Here is an 18,783-nt window from a genome sequence, read left to right as displayed (position 1 = left end):
GCTGCTATCAAGAAAGCTGTACTCTACAGAAGTGATTGCACAGATTGCTAATTATATGGAACTTGACTGTTTTGAGTGGGAGGAAAAATGTTGTGTGCAATATGGGACTTCCACAATTCCATGCACAAGTTTAGCCTTTTATTAATAATAATAGTTTCTAAATTTTGTCTTCTCTGAATGTTCATATGTAGATCATGTACTGTTTGGTTTATTTTTAATTCATAGAATCATAGGGTTAGAAGGGACCAAAAATGTCATGTAATCTGATAATTGGTTATTTGTGATATAACAATAGTTGCTGATAACTAAGAAGATTTCAGTTGGGAAACTTTTTCATAAATCTTTTAAAATTGGGTCACACTACTTTCTTCTTAGGGTAGTCATTTCATATTTCCTCTGTTTGAATATGGTGTTGTGGAACCTTGGAACCATATAGGAAAGCTGTGACCATTTTGGGGTGGGCACACAAGGTCCCGCTTGTAGCGCGCTAAGCATTTGATGCTCAAGGCTTTAAAGTAGATGTGGTCCCTGTAACCAGCTTGGTTTCTCCTTCTCCATGGCTTTCAGAAGAGGAAACTCAGCTGTGCCCTGAGTCTGGCTTTGCCATACCCTTCTTACCTTGCCCCCCCCCCCCCAACTCTGTCTTAATTTAGTTTTAATAGATTTTTTTCTATCCCAGAGTTAAGGAAAATCTTATCAGTGTGGTGATGTGCATCTAGGGTTGCAGAGCAATTATGGTTTGGGGCTAGTATTGTGGCTCCCATGAACTAACTGAAAAGTGGTGGAAGAGGTGCATTTCTTACCATTCTGTTTTCTGAAAATCAGACGCCCAAATCTAATTTCTGATCTGCCTAACTAACTTCTGGACTTGTGTTTGTTGGGCCAGGCCTACATGCCCGGGACCTGCAAACAACAGACTTCATGTTGTCTTAATAAAAAAAGTCCTTGAGAGTGAAGTCCTTGGACGCACCTGAGAACAGAGGCCTTACTGTATATTTATCTGTAAATACAATTAAGTTTTGGCACTTGAGAATAGTATTGTCTTTTTTTTCCCCCTTGGCTTACATGAGATATCCTACACATAATGTCTTTAGGCCAGGAGTTAACATGCTTTATGTTACAGCATAGATTCCCCAATACTGAACTACTTCCGTCTCTCAAATTCCTGGTCTTTTGGGACTTTTAGACCTGATTCTTGCAGGGCAAGTTCTTCTGGATTTATAAGGATCTGAGTAGAAAAGAGTCCTTTGCCAAACCCTTAGGATAAGATGTTACCTAGAAATTTTTTTGGTTCAAAGTGACTGTCTCCACTGATCATTGTTAAAAAGCGTATTCATTAGTGACTTTATTTTTGTTGGCTTGTTTTCCAGCTTTCCAAATGGAAGAATAGGAGATCTTGGATACTCTGTTTACGTTGAAATAGAGTGTACTCTTCCATCCCCTCTGTTTTTCTCATCAGAATACATAGTATTAATACATCCCAACACAGATAAATACCTGATCTGTCTTCATTGTGTTAGTAATAGAAAAAGTATGTGACTGTTCCCAAACAAGGACTAGTTACATGAGTGACCTGCATAACCTGTTTAGGGCTTCACCTTTCTGAGTAATGTGCTCAAACCAAGCAAATGGCAGGTTTTTATTGGTCCTTGTATGGTATGATAGTGTTAGTCAAGATTGGGACAGCTGCGTTATGAGGTGAGTTATGCAGGTTAGCCAATTACCATCTTAAAACAAAAATACTTGTACTATGCTGTCATGGATTTGCTTATTGGCCTTCAGAGAAGAAATTTGAGGTACATATTTTATTTATAAAAGATGCTTGGTTTTAACCTGACATTTTTTGCATTGCCTGTAAATTGCTGTAGTGACTGTAAATTATGATTAGAGTTAGCAACTTAACTAAATAGAATAGTTAACTGTGAACCCCGTCTGGGGGCATGTTTTTGTGGTTTACTGCATCACAGTAGTATTTTTAATAGTAAATATTCTACTCTTTCAGCTTCTGTAGCCTCCTTGTCCAGCAGTTCATTTTTTCCTTCTATACTGTCTGCGGTGATTTGGCTATTACTGTATTTGTACTGTGATAGAGCGTAGGATTGAGCCCCCATCAATGACCAACGCCACATTATGCTAGGCAGTGTACATACACATAATGAAAAGCACTATTCTTACCTCAAAAGCTGTCAGTCTTTAAGTATAAGACACCACAAAAGGTGAATACAACAGACACACAGAGATCATTTTTATAAGTTTTTAAAGGGTATAATTTCTGAGGCTTGTACAGCTGGACTCATGTATATGCCTTTTTAAAGGCAAAGGGTTAGAATTCAGTGCCAGTTTATTTTTTTAAAAAGCTCTCAAACATTTTTAAAACACTTTTTACAGTGTGTGGCAGAGTCAGTCAAAATTAGATACTAGCCAGCCCATTAGGCATTGATCTTTCAAACCAGCGGCTCAGAGTCAAAATTTTTGTCAAAATTGTCAAAATTTTTGTAGGCATCACAGCAAAGGAGGGATTTGAAGGAGAGTTCAGTGGCTTTGGGTGTTTACAAGGAGCTTATGCCATGTATATAGGGCTGCATGGGAGAAAGCATGAATGCATGTGTGCATGGAAAAACTTTGCTTGCTACTTAGTATTTTCATTTATTTTTCGTAGTTTTAGTTATTCTAAATATTTGATAACGCTCCCAATTATTTGAATTATATATATATATTTTTTTATTTTAATCAACTCATTCTTTGTACTAAACAGCATCTCATAAATACTAACCCCTGCCATATTGCTGTTCAAAGGCCAGGTGAAACAAGTGGACCCTGCAGCATACTCTAAAAGCTGACAAATCTGAGGTATTTTGGACCAGGGGAGGAAGGGTATTCTAGAGTGTCCTGGCCCTTATGGAGAATACCCTGCAAGTCCCATCCCCGATTTCATGTCCATGTCTTTGCTGATTGCAACGGTGGCAGTGTATCATGAGGAAAGAGACAGTCTCTCAGGTAGGCTGGTTTCAGGCTCTATTGGCCTTGTAGGTAAAAAACAACACCTTATAAAACCTGTCTGGAAGCTCCTAGGTAATAGTGCAGGTTCCATAACACACGTATCATGTGCCAAGACTCACCATTTATCATGTGGATGGCCACCTTCTGCACTGACCTAGAGCTTCCAAATCAATTAAAGATGTATCCCACTGTAGAATATCTTGCAGTTGTCCAACCAGTTAGGCCACTGGTGTATTGAGACTACAGCCTGTCATGCTGAACAGTATTGTCTCATTGCTTCATTGTACTCCTCTGTCTGACTCCGTCTTGTGTCTTGTAAATGTATTAGACTGTAGGCTCTTTGGAGCAGGAAATGTCTTTTGTGCAGGACCTGCCACTATGAGGTCCTGGTCCTTGACTGGGGCTCCTCGGTGCTATAGTAATTCAAAATAATAACCTTAAAGTTACAAACGCATCAGGGCCGGATTAACCCAGGGGCTTTAGGGGCTGCAGCCCAGTGCCTCGGGCTAAGGGCCCCTCCCTGCAAAAATAAATCCATAATTATATACAGTTCAGTGGTCACCAACCTGTCGATCGCAATTGACTGGTCAATTCTAGAGCCTCTGCCAATCCATTGTGATCTCCAGACCATTAAAAGTCCAGCAGCACAGCAGGGCTCAGGCAGGCTGCCTGCATGCCATGGCCCCACGCCACTCCTGGTAGCAGCCAGCTGCTGGCATATCTCTGCGGTCACCAGAAGCAGCTCCGCCTGCTGGGGTGGGAGACAGCTCCGCGCGCTTCCCTCCCGCCCCCAGCACCGTCCCCGCAGCACTGGGGGCGGTGCTTGCGGACATGGGCAGCACATGGAGACACGCTGTCCTCCTCCCCCCAGGAGCGTGCAGAGACATGCCAGCAGCTGGCCACTTTCGGGAGCAGCATGGGGCTATGGTAGGCAGGCAGCCTGTCTGAGCCCTGCTGTGCTGCTGGCCGGGAGCCACCTGTGGTAAGCGCCTCCTGGCTAGAGCCTGCACTTCACACCCCCTTCTGCACCCCAACCCCCTGCCCCAGATCAGAATCCCCTCCTGCACCCAAACTTCCTCCCAGAGCCTGAACCCCTCACCCTCTCCTGCACCCCAACACTTTTACCCAACCTGGAGCCCCCTCCTGCACCCAAACTCCCTCCCAGAAAGAAACTAATATAACAGCTGTTCTAAGGTAAGAAGTAGGCTATTTTGAATTAACTTACATTTCAGTCTTAAAACATGTAGAATATAGTTAACTACAGGACAGTTTTGTTAATTAAAAGTCAAGTTTAGTATATCATTAATAGCCTCAATGCAATAATTGTGATAATTTTGTTTTAAATTAGGAAAAAGACTTGTATACAGGGCCCCCACAAAGTCTAATAGCCCCAGGCCCACAGGACAGTTAATCCGGCCCTGAAAGGCATGGATGTTGATAGCAGAATCCCTATCTCCAAGTCTGGTGAGGCTTATGTAGTAAGAGTTTTTTGACCATCCCTGCTACTTCATCTTCTAAATTTTCCTCCAGGGCAGATTGGAAGAGGCCCTGGAGGTTTTTCGCCTTCCTCTGTAGCATGGGGCACGGGTCACTTGCTGGAGGATTCTCTGCTCCTTGAGGTCTTTAAACTACAATTTGAGGACTTCAATAGCACAGATATAGGTGTGAGGTTTTTTTTGTAGGAGTGGTGGGTGAAATTCTGTGGCCTGCGTTGTGCAGGAGGTCAGACTAGATGATCATAATGGTCCCTTCTGACCTAAATATCTATGAATCTAAATGCAGTAGTTGATGGCCAGAATAGGGGACTCTGTGTGTGACGAAGGCAAAAGTAGTTTACCAGTAATCTTGATTCCATATAATTGAAGACTACTATTCTGGCCAAACCTATTCTGTACTGGCTGTGTGTGTGGCTTCTGTTGTTGTTTTTCGGGGGGCAGGAGGGTGGATTAATGGGATGTCTTTTGGTGGGTGCAGAGGGTGAGGGAATACAAATAACTTTAAACATTAGAACATGCATACAGTTTCCAATCAAATTTTAATTGCTGCTAATATTGTATCTGAGGTTTATGTACCATTGGCTTTGGAAATGATCTCCTGGGGCTTGTGTGTTCAGTAGTCCTGCTGATCTATAAGGACTTGGCAACAAAAGGAGAGAACTCTTTGAAGCTGCCACTGTTTGGAGAAAAGGGTAGGAGTATCTAGCAGTTGCTTTAGTTTGAGTAGTGCACTCCTGCTTTGTAAATTTAAAATGATAGATAAAGCTAGGCAGTAGTTCAATATGCCTCCGTAATGAAAAAAAAACCTTTAAAATAACATCAGGGATTCTTCCTTCTTGAGAGGCAAATCCAAAATGATAGGCAGGATTATGAAGTTTCCGAGGACATTGCATTCACTCATATGGCACCACAGTACTCTTAAAGTGTTTGTGTTTTAAATAACAAGCATATATGAAATCATAAGTGACCTAAAGAGTTGTGTTTGTAACACTTTAGCATCTTAAGTAAAACATCTAAATCTATGTGGTAATGAAGACAATAACATTCAATATAGTGTAAAACAAAGGAGCAACGCTAAAGGCCCTGATCCAATATTCATGGAAAGCCTCCTTCTGACTTCCGTGGTTTTGGATCCGGCCCAAGATTAAGAACAGCACATACATGTTTGCACAGACCTCTGTAATTCAGTGCAGTGCTTTTAAAGCTTTAATGGCAAAGCATTTGATTTTTTTAAATTAAAGATGGAAATAATCTGCTATATTTTCAAATGCATGGACTGTTTAGTTGAAGGCTTGGGTTTTTCTGCCATACAGACCCTATCTGCATAATAGTTACCCAAGATGGAGATTCATTTAGTTGTGAACAGTGTAACACAATGTAACATCTGTAAAATCTATCCTTTGAATACTGCATTTATTTTTAAGAGTCAACATCACTCAGGCCTGTAAATTCAGAGGTTACTCTTCCCCTCGCCACTTACTTCAATTAAAACAAATTTATGAATGGTTGCAAATTTTATACAGAAGTTAGGCTATTCACACACTGCAGTAAATGGACAGCTAAAGTAACACTGATTTGCTTGTGTACAGTTAATTACAGGTGTGAGGGGGAAAATATATCAACATTGTGTGACACATTTTATGTTAACCCTCTTACAGCTGTGCACTTTTTATGCATTAAGTTTATTTTGGCAGTCACCGAACTCTTCCAAGGCCTACGTCTTATAGAAAAGTACTTATTGAATTTTATGTGCATACATAGTTTTTCTTCTTGATAGTGCCTGTGGGAAACTTTCAACATGTACAGTTAAACTGTCTGGTAGACTGTTTCCTATTGGTATTTAGAGGGTCTAAGTGGCCTTATACTATAAATGGATTCAGACATTAAAGAGAGACTGTGGGCTTGTCTACACTGGGAATTTTTGTCGTCAAAACTGCGATAGCGTACACACTGCAACACACGCTTTTTTTGGAAAAAACCCTAGTTTTGGTGACAAGAAACTTCCACCCCTGTGAGAGACTTTTGTCTTTCCCCTCCCTTTATTGTCGACAAACAGCCAGTATAGACACCACAGAGTTATTTTTTTTTTATTTTTATTGGCCTCCAGAAAGTATCTCACAGTTCCCCTGCTGCTGCTCTGGTCAATGGTTTGAACTCTGCTGCCCTGCAGCCAACCTGCCACTCCCCCTTGCAAGCCCCTGGACTTTTAAATCTCATTTCCTGTTTGCTGGCTTTGGAGAGGAGCTTCCCAGGTGAGCATGGCTGGCTATCGCCCCAAACGCGCTCCTACTTGGGCCACCGTTGAGTTGTTGGATCTGATCAGTATATGGGGAAGGGAGCCTGTTCAGTCGCAGCTGCAAGTGACCCGTAGGCATCGGAACACATTGGCAAATTTCTCGAGGCTTGTGTGGAAAGGGCTATGATCGGGACACGCAGCAGTGCAGAGCGAAGACAAAGGAGCTGAGGCAGGCATACCATAAGGCCCAGGAGGCAAACAATCGCACTGGTGGTGCACCTAAGACCTGCTGCTTCTATAACGAGCTGAACGCTATCCTTGGTGGTGACCCCACCTCCATCGCCGATTGCCCTGAGGATTCTTTGCAGGCTGCTGAAAGAGGGGGTAACCCTGAGGCTGAAATTGTGGATGAAGAAGTTGAGCTAGAAAGAGGTGGGGTCGCCCGGTGGGGCATGCAGCCAGGAACTTTTCTCCACTCCAGAAGTGCTCAGTGGGGAGCAGGAAGCAGATGAGACTCCGAGTAAGTTGCTGTGGCTTGGGTAGGGAATCAGAAAGTGGGAGGCAGGTTAGTGTGTAGCTGATCTGCATGGCCAAGCATGGTGTCGATGGACATCGAGACCTGCAGGGAATCCTCCAGAGAGAGGTACTTGTTAATCCTCTGCCGCAGATTCCAAGGGATTGTAGCCTTGTTAGGTCCCCCATTGTAGGAAACTGTACCATGCCATCCAGCAATCACTGGAGTTGGGACCAAAGCGGCACATAGCTGAGCTGCATATAGACCGGGGTGAAAGCCTCAAGCATTCAAAAGCTGAGTCCGGGTTTCCCTAGTCACCCTCATCCGCTAGATGTCAGCCAGCAGGTTGGCCGCCTGTGAAAAATAGTGGGATAATTTTAGAATGAGTTCCCTGAAAAGCTGCCCTGCAAGCTGAGACCTTTTTGTCTGTATGCACAACCGTCTTCCCCTCACTGCTGGAACTCACCATGATTGGGATGCTTGTGGGGGTGTGTGCCTGCCTAGAGTCTCAGAGAGAAAGTGATTTCTATTAGCAAAATGCCCTTTTAGTAAAATGTTTCAATCATTTGCTGGAATGTAACAATCCCTCTCCTGTTCATCAAAGACTTTGAGGAACACACCACACACCCTTGCCAACCAGCTGCGACAATAAGAAAAAATCCTAGGCGCAGCAAAGAGGAGATGTTCTGCGAGATGCTGCAGCGTGACGAGAGACAGAGCAGGACACGGAAAGAGTGTTGAGAAGCTGAAAGATAGGAGAGGAAAGAGAGTGCTGCTTTTGCTAGGCAAGCGACAGAGAGGATGCTAAAAGTTATGGAGGATCAGACAGAGAGGCTCAAGTCCCTGCTATAGCTGCAGACTGAGCAGATCCAAGTTCAAGTGCCTCTGCAGCAGATGCACAATTCTTTGCCAACCATATCCCCCTCTATGCCCACACATTCCTTTTCACTCCACAGCACTCCTGAGTTTCCCCATCACTCCACCCCCCTCACAGCTTTTGCAATGATAGCTGGAGCTACACACACTTTTGAGGTTTTACCCCTTTTAATAATAAATAAGGCTAAGGTATTTAATGGTACAGCGTTTTTATTCAGTGTTCTACAGAAGCGTATAGCAATCAATTCACTCTCGGACACAGGCTTCTAAAGCATTGTGTTGCACGGATCTTGGGCCCCAACATTGTACATGGATGCAACAGGGAAGCAACTCCAAAGCAGGTGTGTTAGTGCCCCCCCCCCCCATTGTCAAAGTGGTTCCTCAAAGCCTCTCTGATGTTAATAGCAGCCCTCTGGGCTCCTCTGACAGTCCTAGCATCTGGCTGTTCAAACTGTGTAGCCAAGTGCTCTGCCTCAGTGCTGTACACCTGAGCAAACATTTGACCCTTAGATTCACACAGATTATGCAAAGTGCAGCATGTGGCTATGACAACGGGAATATTATCCTTGATAAGGTCTAGCCTGCCTTTAAACACCTCCAGCGAGCTTTCAGACGTCCAAAGGCACGTTCGACTACCATGTGGCACCTGCTCAGCCTGTTGTTAAAATGCTCCTTGCTGATGTCCAGGTGCCCTGTGTAAGGTTTCACGAGCCAGGGCTGTAAGGGGTAAGCGGGGTCTCCCAGGATTACTATGGGCATTTCCACATCCCCCACTGTGAACTTGTGGTCTGGAAAGAAAGCCCCTGCCTGCAGCTTTCTGTACAGGCCACTGTTCCTGAAGATGCATGTGTCATGCACCTTTCCAGACCAGCCTGCATTGATGTCCATGAAACGCCCCTGGTGATCCACAAGCACCTGCAACACCATGGAGAAATATCCCTTCCTATTGATGTATTCTGAGGCAAGATGGTCTGGCACTAAAATTAGAATTTGTGTGCCATCAATAGGCCCACCACAGTTAGGGAAACCCATCTCTGCAAAGCCATCCACTCTGTCATTCACATTTCCCAGAGTCACGGGCATATGCAGTAGGATGCAATTTATTGCCCTGCACTTGGAGTAATACAGCCCCAACAGTGGACTTTCCTACTCCAAATTGATTTGCAACTGACCGGTAGCAGTCTGGATTCGTCAGTTTCCACACACCAATTGCAACACCCTTCTCTACTGGATGGGCAGCTCTCAACCTGGTGTCCTTGTGCCGCAGGTCAGGGGCCAGCTCAGCACATAGCTCCATGAAGGTTGCTTTACTCATCCTAAAGTTCTGTACTCACTGGTTGTCATCCCACACCTGCATGACAATGCAATCTCCCCAATCAGCTCTTGTTTCCCTAGCCCAAAAGTGATGCTCTACCGTATTCAGCTGCTCTACGAATGCACAAAGCACTGATACGTTGCTGCCGTCCATATCACACTCGGGTGACTGCGATTCAGGCTCTGCTAACTTTGCGAGTAACTCTGTGAGTAACTGTGCTGCCATGCACCATGTCCTCACGACAGCTGACAGCGCATAGGAGAGAAGTGCGGGATCCATCCTCTCACTGCAGATGCTGGCACGCACTACAAAAGAATGACAATTGGAAAAACGGCACGAAAGAAAGCCAGCGACCTTTGGAGGGGTGGGACACAAAGAGGTGCATGATGGTACATTTTGCATATCCCAGAATGTGCTGCATTCCGTTTCCGCATTCCCACAACATCTAGCGACGGATGGTGTTGCCAGGTACTGTGGGATACGTACCCACAGTCCATTGCTCTTGCTGTCGACAAAGGTGCCCTGAATGTGGACACGATCTGTCAACAGAGGGAGCAAATATAGACACGCTTCGGTAACTTTGCTTTTGTCGATTTTTCCCTTGTTGACATTAGTTTAATTGATAAAACTTCCCAGTGTAGACAAGCCTTGTAAATGGGAATGAAGGTAAGGTTTAGTTCTTCTTTGAGTGGTTGTCTACACATATTCAATTCTTGGTGTGCATGCACCTCATACACGAGACTATTCTTTTTGGTCAGCAGTGTCCATTGATCAGCCTGCGTCCTAGATGCCTCATGTCCCTCTACCCTAGACTACAGAGGGTGGAGCAGGCAACCTTCCCTTAGTTCAGAGGCAGGCAAACTTTTCGGCCTGAGGGCTGCATCAGGTTTCTGAAATTGTATGGAGGGCCGGTTAGGGGAGGCTGTGCCTACCTAAAGAGCCAGGCATGACCCTGGTCCCCCCCCCTCCCCCCGTTTCTCGCCCCCTAACGGCCCCCCGGGACTCCTGCCCCATCCACCACCCCCCGCTCTCGGTCCCCTGACTGTCCCTGGACCCCCCGCCACCCCATCTGAACCCCCTTCTTCTTCCTGACTGCCCCCCCTGGAACCACTGCCCCATCCTACCACCCCTTCTCCCTGACTGCCCCTGGACTCCTCACCCCTAACTGCCCCCCTTTCCTGACTGCCCCCCCTTTAAGACCGGACCCCTGCCCCATCCACCCACCTGTCTCCTGGACGACCCCTGCCCCCATTCAACCCCCCTGTTGACCACCCCGACCCCTGTCCACGCCCCTGACCATCCCCTGAACTCCCCTGCCCTATTTTCAACCCGCTCCCTGCCCCCTTACTGTGTTGCCTGGAGCACTGGTGGCTGACAGCACGGCTGCACCAGGACAGGCAGCTGTGCAACACAGAGCACCGGGTCAGACCGGGCTCTGCAGCCTCACTGCCCAGAGCATAGCGCCAGCGGCTCAGCGAGGTGAGGCTGTGGGGGGGGCGGGGACAGCACGGCAGGGGCTGGGGGCTAGCCTCCTGGGCCAGAAGCTCAGGGACCAGGTGTGACGATCCCGCAGGCCGGATGTGGCCCGCAGGCTGTAGTTTGCCCACCTCTGCCTTAGTTCCTTCTTACCACCTTTATAGAACCCCTGCAGTGTCTACTTTTCTCTTTGAAAATAGCTAGTGTTAGTTGTTAGGTCTTATAGACAATAAAGGTTTTGAGATTGTGGTGTGTTGGGGTTTATTTTGGTTTAGATAAGTTTTTTTTGGTTAGGCTAGACATGACATCCCCTGTGCTCCCCACCTCTCTTCCATAGCTTCCTGCAGGGGTGCTACTAACATGACAGAAGCTAAATCTCTCTAGGATTTAAGACCTATCCCTCATGTGAAGCTTTGCTGGCTAATAACTGGCACTCCTGGTGCCTTCTCTGCTTAGGAGAGGGACATATCCCCAAGCAATGTTCCATATGTTGCTCCCTGTTTGGGGGACATCTAGACCGTTTCTAGCCTTTGTAGAGAGGGTTATGGATCAGTCAGTATTCTCACCGAGGTAGTCTAAATGGGGTCTGCAACTATATAAAAACATGTTACGAGTTAGTCAAGTCAGATCCATCTATCCACACTAGAGCTCATTCCACTAGAGATCAGGCAGCCTCTACTGCCTGTTTGAAGAGCGTCCCTGTTTCTGAAATCCATAGGGCAGCTATGTGGAGCTTGGTTCACACCTTATAGGGTATTAGTCTTTGGTAGCGGCTTCCAGATTGGATGCCTGTTTTCATAAGGCTGTCCTGCAGTCATTGTTTAATTAGAACCCCTAGTATCCATCTCCAAGCAAAGAGACAACTGGTTCTTAGTCATCGAGTGGAATCCATAGGGACAATCACTTGAAGAAAGAACAGTTACTTACTTTACAGTAACTGTAGTTCTTCAAGATGTGCTGTCCACACCGATTCCATGACCTCTCCCCTTCTCTGCTTCTGCGAGTTCTGTTTCTGTGCGATTCTGTATTGGTGAAGGAACTAAGGATTGTTTGGCCTGAAGCATCCTTTATGACCTTGAGTGGCTGGGTTTAAGGGGATCTAGGGTGCAGGTGCAGCCCCAACAAACACTGCAAGCCAAAGAGAATCTGATCTCATGCTTGTGGAGTGCATGCGCACTAAGAGTGGAATCCACATGGACAGCACATCTCTAAGAATGACCATTACTGTAAGGTGAGTAATCCTTCATCATGGATTTTCGAGATACTTTATTTTATGCTATCGTTGTTTTTTTCCATTTATGGGTTTATATAGTAATATAAGCACTCTAACTTTGATTTCATATACAGCTATTATATACGTACCTATACTTTCAGCATTCAAAAAGAAAAGACAAATTTAAAGTTCTATAAATTTGAGTCTCAGCCCTTCACTTAGCATTTATCCACCAAAACTTCCTTCTGCAGGATTACTGTGTGCTTCCCAGAATATCACAGAGCACTTAGATATGCCTTGAAATAATAATAAACTACAGTATAGAATAATTAGTAAAAGTTACATTCATGCTGTTGAGTTCTTGATGTAAGACTGCTTATGATTCTTCCAGAAACAATGAAAGAATTAAAATTACTCTTATTTCCTTCCTGTGGGATTGACATTCTAGAATCTTAAAAGGTGGAGACATTTAAAGTAGTGCCCAGCATAAGTACAACAAGAAATAAGGCTGCTTTCTTTAGTTCTCTGACAGAGGGAAGATTGCTGTGCCAAGACTATGGGAGGACTTTTTAAAAAAGTGGCAGGCAATAGAAAATTTGGGGCAAGTTAGAGGTGAAAGAATGGCATTGGCAGAACTGAGGAAATGAGTAAAGAATGAGAAGGAAAGGAGTTGAGGGAGGGGGTGGCTTTTCTTTAGGGACTACACTGTCAGGAATGTCTATGCTGTTGGAGTTAAGACGTCACTTACTGGATCAGAGACACGGTAACAGTTCCTGACACCACAACTTGGTTTAAGGTATACTTGGCATGCTTATAGTTTGGGGGTTTCATTTTAAAACTATAAAAAAAAAAAAAACTAGAAGATATGACTTAGTTTAAGGGGAAGTTAAAATAATTTTGTATGTATGGGTCAGAAAAAATGTAATGTGTGATATAAGCAGAGTATAAGCTTTTGAAGCAGTAACACAAAAATGAGCTTTGATTTTTTTTCTGTGGCTGCTAATAAGGCTAATAGGATAATCTGCTTTTTGTGTAGATACTTGGAGACATCCCAGGTAAAGGGTAGGGGAATTGGTGTGGTTGGTTGGTTGGTTTGTTTTTGTTTATTTATTTATTTATTTTAATCATTAGCTTTAGCTAATCAGTAAGTGGCTTTCTAGATATGGGCAAATGAGTTAAGTTGTATGGCCTGACCTGCTAAGGCATGTACACGAAATGGTCTCAAAGCAGGCATATGAGATAAAAATTTAACGTAACAAATTTGTGAAAGTTTCTGTTTTATCTGACTGACTAGGATTATGTACAGACAGTATTTTAAGAGAAGATTGTACAAGTGGTCACTTTCTTGAGGAAACAGTTTTAGGTTGATTTAGGCCTCAAATTTAGGACTTGTACAAAGTTTACAATACATCCACAACTTTTTTTAATTCTAATGAAAACTCTTTGGGGACACCTTGGATTTTATTTCACCTTCCTCTGCAGCATGGAAGTGTAGGTCACTTGCCAGGATCTTCTGGGTATCTCTCAATCATTTCCCTGTCACTGAGGGGGAGTTGGGTGTTTGTGTATCTTGGTTCCCCCTGTTCTTTGCATATAGTAGCCTCATCTCCAGTGGGCAGCAATACTTTGGTCTCATTTCAGTTGGGTTTAGCATGTGTATGCTGGGTGGTGCGGGTGGCCTGTGATACACAGGTGTTTGGACTAGATGAGCTAGTGGTCCCTTCTGGCCTTAAACTCTTAAGACATTGTTTGCTTCATTTGTAACCTAGATAATAAAACGTGCTAAAGCACATGAACCAGAAAGTAAAATAGACTAGAAATGTAGGCCACTGTCCTGCAAGCTGCGCCACACAGGCAAACCCTTTCACCTGTGTGGAACTGCAGTGACTTCATCAGGGCTCTTTGGGCCCCTGAGGTCCCCATATGTGGAGCGGCTCGAAAGGCCAGGACTTAGATTATAAGTCCTTTGTGATAATGCACTTGTCTTGTGTTTTCTGTGATGCATCTCTCATCTTTGTGGTATTAAAAAATAACAACTAGAAAAATCAAAACCTGACTTCTCTCTTTTTTTTTTTTTTTGTCTAAATGGAGTGAAATGCAATAAGTAAATGGCATAACTGGTGAAAAGTAAATCAGACTTCATCCTCCTAGCTCCACTTATGGCTATGTCTCCAGTGCCATTGTGTTTCAGGAAACTCTTGGAAAGCAGTGATAACCTCAGCTCTGGATGTTCAGTAATCAAAGGGCTGTTCAGACTTGACTGGCTTAGTTCCTTCCTTAGTGTGGTAAGCTGTGCCATGGAACTTTTAATGTCTAAGTGGATTTTTTTGGGAGGAGTCGGGGGGATCAAATTTGTTAGCAGGAAATTTTGAAGTAATATTTCTTTTCTCTTTTTATATAGCTGTTGGAAAAACACAAGAATACAGAAAGCATGGTAGAGCTGCTTGAACTGTATCAAATGGAAGATGAAGCCTACAGTAGTCTTGCTGAAGCTACCACAGAACTGTACCAATATCTACTACAGCCATTCCGAGATATGAGGGAACTTGCAATGCTCAGAAGACAGCAGATCAAGGTACAAACGTTTATCAAGAGATAAGCTATGATTTATATTTGTATATAAAATAGCAGTGTAGGTTGACACCAAGCCTGTTACACCTGAATGTGGAATTTCATGTTTTAAAATCTGTTGTTGCTTGAGAACCTTCTGTCTGTATTAAAATATCTTTAGAGCAGTACATTTCTAGGTCTCCACTTCTTTCCCTCCCCCCCACAACTTCTCCCACATCCACACATACTTATTACCTTTCAAGGTATTCCTACAAGCAGTAAAGAGAGGATGGGTAGGGAAAGATTTTTTTTTCTCATTTGGGGGAGTGCTAAAACACTATAGTGAGTAGAGTCATAAAAAGTACCTAGACAGATCATTTTTTCCCTTGCAACCTGCACTGCAAGCTTTTCAACTAAACAGTACCAGTTTTTTCCTTTATGCTCAATCAGAATTGTGAGTACATTGAAGAGTAAGCTGTTGTTGTCTTAAGCCTGTACCTAATGCATGCAGCTAGTCATCATTTTGTTTAATTTTATGTGCTTGTGACCATTTTAATTCCAAGTTTAAGTTCTTATTTAGTATGTGACGTTTACTGTGTTATGGCTTACTGGAAGTATTGACTAATGTGTAAAAAAGCTAAACGTGCTTTCTAAAATCTGTTACTGTTTAATTATTTAGTGAGATTATTTTGGAGAGTGACGACCCCCCTCCCCTCCCAGTGACTACTGGATTGAAGAACTTGGGTGGTACATAGTTGAGTCTAAGAGGTGAATGTATGTATGTTAAGATCTTTTCCTAATTTGGAAAACTTTGAGTATGCAAGTTGGTCAGCTGGACTTGTGAGAGGGAAAGATGCCATCTCTTGTTTTACTTTCATTGGTAGAAAGAAAGCAGTACTTGTATCTGTGATGACAAATTGTGTTCATCTTGGTAGCGAGAGTAGAAGACTTGGTTTATAAATTAAACTTGTTGGCAACAAAGTTATTTATACTAACTCTCACAGCATATGGAGTTCTAGAAGGCTTAGAAGTGGAATAAAACTCCACTGGGTTGCTATAGCTTCTTGGAGCTCCTTCTCAGGCTCAGTAGAACACTCAACATCTGAATGCCAATAGGAGCTGTGGGCACACAGTATGAGTACTACAGCAGTTTGTCTAAAGAAAATGGATGAAAGAGGAAAACTAATAAAGTAAGCTTGCATGAAACCCAGCTTCTGCAGTCAAGCATGCCTACAGAATAGTTTTAAATAAATGTTAAAGTTTAAAACAATTTAAAAATCATATTTTTATCAGGATATCAGGTGTAACTACAGGTGGTACAGCTAGTGACACTGGCAATTATGGTTGCCCCACACTGTCCATTAAAAGACCCTGTTTTCAGTTGCTTATAGCTTTTTAAATTTAAACTGTTCAGGCTGAATCCTTCTGTGTTGGGAGTTCTGCCTTGAGCTAAATTTATTTTAAAAAAAGTTTCAGATAAAACAGTTGAGCTCTTTCAGGGAATGAGACTAGGAAAAAAATGTTTTGCCTTTAATCTTTCAGATTTTGCATTGGGAAAATCTAGTGCCCCAATGCTTTGGAGCAAGGGGTTGAAATTTGGCTGGGAGGTTGCCCTAGTGTCAGGGATGTAAATTTTTCTGTTGGTGTGAAACTCTGGTGACATTTTAAGCCTTGGGAAAAATATTATTTCACACATGCTCAGTAGAAACTTTAGAGTTGTGCAGCTCAATTCTTTAGTGATTCCGTCTGCACTGGTCATGCTCCGTCTCTTCACAGCACCTATCTGGAATTGCTGGTGCATGTACCATCTCCACAGAGTGACTGAGCAAATTCTGCAGAGACTGAGCACAATTTTTCCTGCAACTGCTCATCCCACCAGAAAGTGAGAACAGACATTTGCATGGCACTTCTGTAGCCGGCAGTGCAAGGTATTTACATGACAGATAAGCTAAATATTTCTATGCTGTCCCTTCATGCCATGGCCACATTCCAGAGGACATGCTTCCGTGCTGAGGACGCTTGTTTAAAAAAAAAAATGCGTTAACTAAATTTGTGACTGAACTCCTTGGGGGAGAATTGTATGTCCCCTGTTCTGTTTTACCTGCATTCTGCCACATATTTCATGTTATAGCAGTTTTGGATGATGACCCAGCACGTGTTCATTTTAAAAACACTTTCACTGCAGATTTGACAAAACACAAAGAAGGTACCAGTGTGAGATTTCTAAAGGTAGCTACAGCATTCGACCCAAGATTTAAGAATCTGAAGTGCATTCCAAAATTTGAGAGGGACGAGGTGTGGAGCATGCTTTCAGAAGTTTTAAAAGAGCAACACTCCGATGCAGAAACTACAGAACCCAAACCACCAAAAAGAAAATCAACCTTCTGTTTCTGGCATCTGACTCGGATAATGAAAATGAACATGTGTCAGTCCGCACTGCTTTGGATTGTTATCGAGCAGAGCCCATCATCAGCATGGACGCATATCCCCTGGAATGGTGGTTGAAACCTGAAGGGACATACGAATCTTTAGCGCATCTGGCATGTAAATATCTTGCGACACCAGTTACAAAAGTGCCATGCAAATGCCTGCTCTCGTTTTCTGGTGACGTAAATAAGAAGCGGGCAGCATATCTCCTGTAAATGAAAACAAAACTTATTTGTCTTAGCAATTGGCTGAACACGAAATAGGACTGAGTGGACTTGTAGACTCTAAAGTTTTACATTGTTTTGTTTTTGAGTGCAGTTATATAACAAAAAAATAAAATCTACATTTGTAAGTTGCCCTTTCACGACAGAATTTGCACTACGGTACTATTTCTTTTATTTATAATGTACACTTTGATTTCAATTACAACACAGAATACAATATATATGAAAATGTAGAAAAAAATCCAAAATATTTAATAAATTTGAATTGGTAGTCTATTGTTTAGTAATGCAATTAAAACCGCAATTAATTACAATTTTTTTTAGTTGCAATTAATTTTTTTGAGTTAATCATGTGAGTTAACTGTGATTAATTGACTGCCCTACTTTTTATATTCTTTTCTTTACCCGAAGGATCCTAAAATGCTTTACAAATTAAATTTAGAGTTCATAAGCTTTTTGGGATGAAGGGATCTGCTGAGCTGGGATTTGAATGAAGAGAAGGTGGTGATATAAAGGACTGAGGCAATGAGGAATATAGGAAGATACAGCAAAACTCTGTTTATCTGATCTAATTGGGATGGGGCCAGATGGGATAATCAGAAATCCAGATAAACCAGAGAATGGGAAAGTGCAATGCTGCAGTGCCATCTAGCGGCCACAGGAGAGATCGCCCTCCTCAGTGTGCTGATAGTCTGGTTAACACACAGAGCTGGTTAATGGAGGGTCAGATAAACAGGGTTCTGCTGTATATAGAAAAAGGCACATTAAGTGAGAAGGAACATACAGAGAGGGGCACATTGTGTGACCAGGATAGAGTGAAGGGGCAAGGGAGGGATGAAAGGTGTTGGGCAGAGTTTGTGTTTGAAATAAAATTGTGCAGGGTATTGAGGACAAGGAAAAGTGACTTAAGCGTTAGGGAAAGATAAGGGGAAGCCAGAAAAGGGACAAAAGTTTTTGTTATGGTATTACAGGAATTTTGCAATCCAGAGTTTATCTGAATTTCTTGACTGAATGGAGTAAGTTGCTTTTATGCTTCTGTTGCTGCTATTTCTTCCACAGCAGCAGTGAGAAACTTACATGATGCTAGTCAGGGGCTTTTGCTATGGCAGTATCTGCAGAGGCTGCTCCCCTACTGCTGCTGTGGGGCACTATGGTATGGGGTAGACTATGAAATGTTTGTCAAGTCTTGCTCCAAATTAATTACTTTTAATAAAAGATCATATGTACCTGCTCTTTGTGACAGCTTTATTGATGAACTGTACTATGGTAATATACAATCACACTATTGTATGACTTGTGCAAATCTTGTGTACATCATGCTTAATTCTGATTTTTGTTAACTCACATGAACTCTGCATGGAATATTGGAAATCAAAATTTGTCCTCCCGGATGGTGGTGTTGACAGATACTGTGCAGCAAATGCTTATTCAGTTCAAACTCACTTTGCACCAAAGA

The 18,783-nt window shown here is 43.1% G+C and overlaps 1 protein-coding gene across 1 annotated transcript in view; it reads left to right on the top strand.

The window, feature by feature from the left end:
- The window catches only part of JMY (junction mediating and regulatory protein, p53 cofactor), a 133,669-nt gene that overhangs the window by 22,766 nt on the left and 92,120 nt on the right, over positions 1 to 18,783 (top strand). Inside the window, exon 2 of the mRNA XM_077816306.1 lies at positions 14,528 to 14,701. Within this exon, the coding sequence (XP_077672432.1) occupies positions 14,528 to 14,701 (174 nt within the window). The remainder of the gene's footprint in view (positions 1 to 14,527; positions 14,702 to 18,783) is intronic.

The sequence above is a fragment of the Eretmochelys imbricata genome, chromosome 5, assembly GCF_965152235.1.
Source record: "Eretmochelys imbricata isolate rEreImb1 chromosome 5, rEreImb1.hap1, whole genome shotgun sequence".
Taxonomy (NCBI): domain Eukaryota; kingdom Metazoa; phylum Chordata; order Testudines; family Cheloniidae; genus Eretmochelys; species Eretmochelys imbricata.
This window is presented reverse-complemented; position numbering and strand designations above follow the sequence as displayed.